The sequence below is a fragment of the Nannospalax galili genome, unplaced genomic scaffold (assembly GCF_000622305.1).
Source record: "Nannospalax galili isolate Female #2095 unplaced genomic scaffold, S.galili_v1.0 scaffold31, whole genome shotgun sequence".
In the NCBI taxonomy this organism is placed as follows: Eukaryota; Metazoa; Chordata; class Mammalia; order Rodentia; family Spalacidae; genus Nannospalax; species Nannospalax galili.
In genome coordinates this window covers 5480882-5489215 of record NW_008332149.1, presented here as the reverse complement: position 1 = coordinate 5489215, position 8334 = coordinate 5480882, and the positions used below count along the sequence as shown (strand labels likewise).

General features: G+C 42.5%; 1 protein-coding gene across 3 annotated transcripts in view; it reads right to left on the bottom strand.

The window, feature by feature from the left end:
• Fam204a (family with sequence similarity 204 member A) overlaps positions 1-3242 on the bottom strand; it is a 31731-nt gene extending 28489 nt beyond the window's left edge. The window contains exons 1-2 of one of the 3 annotated variants that reach the window (XM_029560758.1): positions 3162-3204; positions 2739-2802 (exon numbers count right to left, since the gene is read on the bottom strand). Coding sequence is in view for 1 of the 3 variants with exons in the window: in XM_008827323.3 (XP_008825545.2) it covers positions 3162-3210 (49 nt within the window). In the remaining 2 variants the exon portion in view is untranslated. Of the gene's footprint in view, positions 1-2738 lie in introns of all 3 variants that reach the window. The other 2 variants (XM_008827323.3, XM_008827324.3) reach the window with 2 other exon arrangements.
• Positions 3243-8334: the final 5092 nt, after the last annotated feature.

The following is an 8334-nucleotide window of genomic DNA, read 5'->3' as shown; positions in this document are numbered from 1 at the left end:
AAAAAAAAAAAAAAAAAAAAAAAAGAGGGGAGGGGGGACTAAAACATACAGAAAAAAACCCAGATATAAGGGAGACTTATTTTCCCACTGATAAACAGAGACCTGCTGGTAAGAAGCATGCACAATGGAGCTGTCTATTTAAAAGCAGCTCAACTCTCAACCAGCCAACATGGAGAAGCTGCTCAGGGACTTAGCTGTGGACTCCTGTCTAAAGACAGTCTCCTAGTACTGGAATACATGCCACTCATCCATCCTACAACTGGTACCATGTCTGGCCTCCTGTCATTCCTGTTTTGGCTTCTCTGAGAATGGTTTTTTGATTTCTTTCAAGTGTCTCTTTCTCATTCCTTTCAGAGTGTATTTCTTTATTTAAGGCAGATAATCCCAAACTGCCCCTTAACTGGGAAAATTCACCCACCATTCTCAACAGATGTGGAACACCAGAGAAAACAGGAACTTCATTTTTCTGTGTAGATTATAACCACATCCATAGGGCAGCCAATGCATTAATTTGGAAGCTTCTAGTTTTTAGCCTGTAGCCCAACAATATTTAATTTAATCAAGACCGTCTCAAGGAAGACGGCAATGAGCCGTAAGCCGCCACCTCCCCACAGTCCCGCAGCACTCTCTCCTTCATGTCCTGTACCCAGCACCTCTGCACTTAGGACTTACTCCATCTGACAATTATCCTACAAAGTGCTGTGTGTAGGACACGGAACACATCTTTTAATTCTGGGCTGACATAATTCACTATGACCTGAAAGTCTTTCTGTAGCACCCTAGTATGAGCAAACAGGGTTTTCTCTCACTCTTGAAAAACAATTTAGCCACCATTTAGCACACTTTGACAAGAAACAATGCACTCAGAACAAAGCATTTCATAGTTGCTAATGTATGGTCTTTATTTTATAATCAAAGTAATGGAGTCAACTACCCTGTCATATTTTTTAAAAAATTATTTTCCTCCTACTGGTGCAATTTAAGCGAGACTTAAAATCAGTGAGCACTACCTCCTTTCGCTGGCTTACCAGAGATGCTGACGTACACCTGATTTTTACAAGGAAGACAATTTAGTAAATATAATCTTTCAAAATACAGAATCCACAGAGATAGCAAAGCTCAATGATAAAAGAAGTTCTTGTTGTGCCAAGATTATGGAGCACTAGTTCAGGAGCAAAACTAGTCTTGAAAGTCAGGTGATTTTGAGCCCTGAGCAGGCTGTTGCATCTTCCCGAGTCCCCACCCTTGCTAAGCTTTAAAATGAAGGTTTGATCCCTGAGATGACTTGTACCTTCAAATTGTTTATGATCTTAACACTGTAATTGTCCCAAATGCCCAGAGCCGCCTCACTCTTCGTCTAATATCCCATTCTCTCTCAATCATGTAACCCTGATTAAACCCCTATAGACACAGTTTCTTCTCTAAGTCACGATCCAGGCAAACAAAATTACTCGATTTTAGAGACTCTGCAAGCCAGGGCCCCTGAGAAAGATAGGAAACCCTGTTACAACAGAAGACACAGAATCAATAAAAGGGAACAAAACAGGCCACTGTCACATACGCCTTATCAACAAAGTGGCAGGCACTGGTTCACCATCAATCCTCATTACAACCCACTAAAAATTATCATCTGTACCCTCTATAAATAAGGTACTGAGCTGCCCAATCCATTCTGATCTGCTTCTTCTACAAAAGTAGAATGTTATTCTATTTTTTTTATCCAAAGGCTTTAAATTATTAACTTTTTTTGGTTTATTTATTTTTATTATATGTGTATGAATTGTTATGTCTGCATGTATGTAAGTGCACCAGTGTCGTGAAATGCCCGAGGAGGACAGAAGAAAGCACTGGAGCCACTGGAACTGGAGACGGTTGTTAGCTGCCATGTGGGTGCTGGGAATCAAGCAGGGTCCTCTGCAAGGGGTGCCCTTAACCACTGAGTCATCGCTCGAGCCCCGAATTATCAACTTTTAACGGGCAAAGGTATCAATGCATTTTTGGAGACCAAATTTTAGGAGTTGGTCCAAACAAATGATTCTAGGCTGTAATTATAGAATGGCTAAAATTGATTAAGAATTTTTTTTTCTGTGTTTTTCACATATGGGCAGCTAGGTAAGATATTACTTTAAAGTGCATACTGAGTCACACTCAGGTTTGAGTAGCAATGCATCTTCTAGGATACCAGACAACTGTTTGTAACCAATACCCAAAAGATACAGTCTGAGCATCTCAGTGAATAAACATTTCCTGTCCCTAACATGTCAGAATTTAAACTCCATTTTCATCAAATGAAACTGTTTTCTACATTTTGTATTCAACTAGAAATAACTATGGAACTCTAAATTTACTCATTTGTGAAATAACCCGCAACCCTCTAATTTGAAGGAGCTTACTAAATTACCTAATAATTAGCTCCTGCACTTTGGAATTTGTTAACTAAAGTACTTTTTAAGCACAAAATATCAACATTAACGTAAATGTCCTATTTATGTTAAGGAATGTGTTCCTTCCTCTCAAAAGGGTACAGAAAATATCAGAGGATCACAGTCCTGAGTTCGGATTTAAATTGCCAATATGCTCACCCCAGATAAACTATTTACTTAACGGGATGGAGGTGGAGGGTGTTTGAATTAAGAGAACGTTTGTTTAGCCGAGGCCTGGAAAACACGGCTCCCCAGACCCTCGACTCTGGAGGAAAGATTTACAAACTAGGTCGACTCCGCAGTGCGAATACTTACAAGTTCAAGGAGGTGGCTCTAGGACGGTGCACCGCCTCCCGCGCCGCCGGGACGTCCGCAGGCTCTGCGGGCAGGGCCACCAGCAGCTCTCAAACCGGGTTCGAGTCCTCTCCCCGGCACGCACCGGGGACGGGACGGCAGAAGCCTGGCCTGCCGACCTTCTCCGGAGTGGGAGCCGCTGTCCCAGACACCGCAACAGGGGCCGGTGAATCTGCTTCCCTCCTCCGGGCTGGGCTGAGGGAACCGCCGCGCCCCGCCGCCCGAGCCCGGAGCTTCCCCAGCCGGTTCCGGGCGCCTCCGCTGAGGACCCCAGCGTCCGCGCCGCCCGGCCGTCTCCTCCGCCTTCACTGCCTCCAAACCCCACACCCCTCGGGCCGGAGACCACTCCGGCCGCCAACAAGCCCCACGCTACGCCGAACTTACCGGTCTGGAAGCGGCGGCCCGGCGGCCATCTTAGAACCCCCGCCAACATCGCGCCTTCCCATTGGCTCTGGCATCTCAGCCAATAGGCTGCGGCCCTTCTGGCTCTGCGGTCGCCCCGGCAACGGCCCGCTTGGCTGGGCTTTTGCAGCCGCCTGGAGGAGGCGGTGCCTGTCTTCAGCGCTCTGCCCGCACCTCCTAGTTTTCCTCACGGTCCTTCTCCTTCCTAAGGCGTTTCATTGTTCTTTCCCACTTCCTGGCTGAGGGAAGTGCTGACTTTGACAGTGAACTGAGTTCGCTCTAGAATGCAGAGCCTTCGAGGCCTTCAGGGAATGTGTTCATTCATCCATCCGTTTCCTTCCCTCTCTTCTCCCTTCCCTTCTTCTTCTCTTCCTTTTTTTCCCTTTCAGCCCATCTTTGCGTGCCCACTGTGTCCCAGGCCTCCTGCCACTCTCAGATCCCCTTCCGGCTATCCCGGCGCCCGCCCTCTGGTTGACAATCTTGCTGTGAGCCCCTTCGCATGGCCGGCACCGATTTTAGGTCCTGAGGAGGACTTGTAGGGGTGGAAAAATAAGCACGGGAAAAAAAAAAAGAAAAAGAAAATATCACTGTAAAGACAATAAAACCCCGCAATGAAGCAGAGACTGGGAAATGAAACTAATCCAGAAAGGCTTCCATTTCCTGAACTAGTATTCTATAATTAGATTAAGTGTATTTTCCTACTTTTAAGAAAATATAGAATTGGGGGAGACAGTGAAATGCCTGCTGAGCACGCAGGACGACTTGCATTCCATCCCCAGAACCCCTGTGCAAAAAGCCGGAGGTAGTGGCCCCCATGCTTGAATCCCAGCCCTTGGGAGGCAGACGCAGATCCTTGGGGTTCACTGGCCAGCCTGCCTAGCCGACTTGGAAAGCTCCAGGCCAGAATGAGACACTTAAATAAAGAAAGGTAAACAGTGGCTGAGAAAACAACACGGGTTGCCGTCCTCTGAACTCCACATATGTACACACGTGCATGGGAGCACACACTCGTGGGCACATGCACACCAATACAAATAAAGCCTTTAACAAGTTAAAAAGTAGAACTTTAGGCAAATTAAGTTTAGCAGAGTTTATTTGAGCAAATAATTGTTTTATGGATCGAGTAGTACCCTGAACCAAAGTTCAGAGAGCAAGACATGCATGTGGCACCCATGCATACATGCACATAAAAGTATTTTTTTTATTAAGAAAGGAACTGATAGCCGGGCATGGTGGCGCACGCCTTTAATCCCAGCACTTGGGAGGCAGAGGCAGGCAGATCTCTGTGAGTTCAAGGCCAGCCTGGTCTACATAGTGAGTTCCAGGACAGCTGGAGCTACAGGGAGACCCTGTCTCAAAAAGACCAAAAAAAAATTTTTTTTTGCTTTATGTAAACATGGTCTGATCAACTCACACTGACTGGGCTGAAAACTGCTATGATTGACTTTATTCAAAGTAAGTTACTTGGAGGACGAATTTAACACACCTATTGTTTGATGCAAAGTAATTTTCAGTTGCAGCCATGTATTGTTATTATTGTTGACATCAATAAATACCTTTTAAAAAGTATTCTAATCACATGCAAAATTTTTGCTTGCACTCAATAACATAAACAGATTTAGCATCCTCAGATATTTAAACCTACTACTTAACCATTCATTACCCAGACGCTACTTCCAACATCTGGAAATAAATGAAGTTTATGGCATATAATCCCAATTTCATATGTTTATATGGCTGAGGTCCCCTCTCAAACATTCCCTGATTTTAAAAGAGGGACTGAATAATTCAAGGATCTATATGGAACGACCCAGGATAAACCTGTCCAGCTTTTATTTTGTTTTGTCTTTTTGAGACAGGGTCTTCTTGTAGCCACAGCTGGCCTGGAACTGGCTATGTAGACCAGGCTGCCCTCAATCTCACAGAGATCACCTTACCTTTTCATCCCAAATGTTGGGATTAAAGGTGTGGGCCTCCGTGACTCTGTTCAGCTCTTGAAGAGGATTTTCTTTGAATCCAAATCCTTAAAATGTTAAGTAGTTAAAGGAGGTGTATGAAACTGGTATTGCAATTATTTGCATTATGCTGCCTGATTGCTGTGTTATGGGAGTTGCCATAGCAAAATACTACAGACTGGGTAGTTTAAATAACTCCATTTCTCGGGTTCTGGATGCTGTGAGGTCTACCTGTATGGTTTTTCTGTTGGCTTGAAGGCAGCAGTTACCTCCATATGTTCACGTGACCTCATTTGAACACAGGTTGGGGAAGTTCTCTGGAGTCCCTTCTCCCTTCTCATAAGGACACTGATCATACCAGATCAGGGACCTGTCCTTTTGATCTTATTTAACCTAAATTACTTCCTTAGAGGCCTTATCTCCAAATGTAGCTATGTTGTGGGTTAAGGCTTCAGCACGAATTTGGGGGAATACATAACTTGCCCCTAACAATCACTGACAGCATAAGTGACCAGAATAATGAGAGGGCAGAAGGAGAAAGCCAGAGCATGGGGTAGAAGAAAATAACAGCAGCATGTTTGAGAAGTACTTGGAATACTCCATTCAAGAATGCTCAGTGCTTAGTGCATATGTTTGTACATTGGGTAGAGATGGACTCAAAGGGTTTAGAAATATCAGATTTCATATCAAAGGTTTTTAAGAAGTCTTACATGTATAGTTTCTCAAGGTTAGTATGAAAATTCTCAAATATCCGATTGCCTATGACATGAATGAATTCTGATAACAAACACAAGTAATAGCTCAGAGTTTTGTTCTGGTTCCAGTGTGAGACTTTCAACTTCTGAATAGGATTGTTTTGGCAGTTTTCTAAGGAAAATGTCAGTTATTTGATTTATTTTAATAAATAAATTCACCTTCCCTCCAGCACATTCCTGCTCTGGAAACCTGCCAAGCTGTGTGTTTTGTGAATGAAATACTTGTATTTTTGAGATTTCTATGAAACATAGAATCGTTGAATACTTTCTAGTAAATCATAGTGAAATATAGGATCCAGCTAGAGAATTGTGCTTGAATTGTATTGCATCTGGCACTAATTTCAAGCATGTAAGTTTCATTTAAACTCTTCACCATATCTTTAAAAACACAAAGCAGTTTTTCTTTGCCAAGAAATATTAAGGTCTATGAATAGTTTCCCCTTATATTTAATATTTTTTCTTAATGTAGAGATAAGTCAGTCCATGTTATAAAAGATTAATTGTGGTGCTCTTTTTGGTGACTGCTAAATCTCTGATTGATGAAAATGTTCACCAAATATAATGAAATCCCTTAACTATTTCTCAGTTGGGTAAAGTGAATACAACTTTGTTGAACACATAATAAATGTGCTTTTTGCTGAAACTTAGAAAGAATAATTAATTTCCTTCTATACAAAGTACCTCTCTTTCAACATTGTAGAAAAAAATGGTTTAGTGACTTAGGCAAAGGAATTGAAACCAGGAAGTTCTGAATTTCATAAATTGTGTTGATACCTTTTATGACTGAAAAATGTCAATTTATCTGCATTTTTTTACATTTTCAGACTAAAGCATATATAAACAATATTAGTCTTCCAAGAATATGCTTAATAACTAACACTATGATATTGGTAAGAATTGACATTTGAGAAAATAACATTTCTACAACGTAGGGTATTGCTGAAGAAAAGCACCTTTTCCTTATTTCTCACATCTAGTGCTTAAAAATTGGTCAAGTCTAACAGGAAGTAGGGAAAGGGGGAATGGAAGAGGGACGCTTACGGAACTTTTCCACATGTGTATATCTTGCCTCTAGTATCTTAGGCAATCCTACGAAGTAGCCTATGGATGGATCCCTTTAAGAGTTAAGGAAATTAAGACTTAAAGAGTTTAAGGAACTTGCCTAATGCCACATATCATCTAGTCATGTGGAGAACCAGGGTAGGGAATCCAGTGTCACCGGACAAATACAACGGGCTCACTGGACTCTGAGCTGTCGTTTTCCCTACTGTCTCATACATGATACATCTCATCACAGAACAGTCAATAAAGTGTAGGTACTTCTACTAGCCAGTGGAAAGGTATATCCAGTGGGAACTCATGACAAAGAGGTTTCTGAGGCCAAGTTTCTTTTCTCTCTCATTTCCCCTCACAATGTAGTAAGTGATCACATTCCATTTAAAGTCTCCTCTTTAGTCATTCCTGATTAGCTGCATTAAAATCTATGAGTCGCCCTTTTTCCAACCTTTTTCCAAAATACCCTCCTACCTACTTCATCTCTTTAGGTGAAGCAACACATAAAAAGGCTTACTACAGGGCTGGAGAGATGGCTCAGTGGTTAAGAACACTGGCTGTTCTTGCAGAAGAGTGGGTTTAAATCCCAGCTGAACTCTGCCGGCATTGTACGACACTGGTGCACTTACATACATGCAGGCAATACACACATACACATAGAATAAAAATAATAAATAAAATATATTTTTTAAATCATTAAATAAATCTGACTTCCAAACACCCTCCACAAACAACCAGCTGTTCACCAGGTCCAAGCTCCTTTCCACCTTCAGTACTATATCCTTGATTTATTCTAAACTGCGGTAAAGCTGTTCCTGATGACTGGTAGCCATGGGAGTGGCCTCCTGGTGGTCCTCTAGGGGCTGAGCCAATGTCTTTTCCTCTTGATATAAAGAGCAACCTAAAAAGTGTTCTCCATGTCTCCTTAGATTTTTACAGTCCAGAGTAATTGTCAACTAATCTCTTCCTCACAGGAAAGAACAGATATTAGTACAGGCATACCATCTGGAAACTACTTTTCCATCAAGTATCTTAGTCTCCATCTTTGTTGTGACTCACAAAATACCACTACCCACTACACTAACCCTAACTGACTAGCATAGGGGTTGATGTGCCTGTGTAGCAAGAGCTGCAAATTTAAAGTGGAAAAAACTATAAGGTGAATCTCTTGTGAGTTCAAGGCTAGCCTGATCTACATAGTGAGTTCCAGGCCAACTGGGGTTACAGGGACCCCCATCTCAACAAGACACCCCCCCCCGAAAATTCTTTGCTGAGTCCCAGCACTCAGGAGGTAGAGGAAGGTGGATCTCTGTGAGTTTGAGGCCAGCCTGGTCTACGTAGCGAATTACGGGCCAGCTGGGCCTACAGGGAGACCTTGTCTGAAAAAAATAA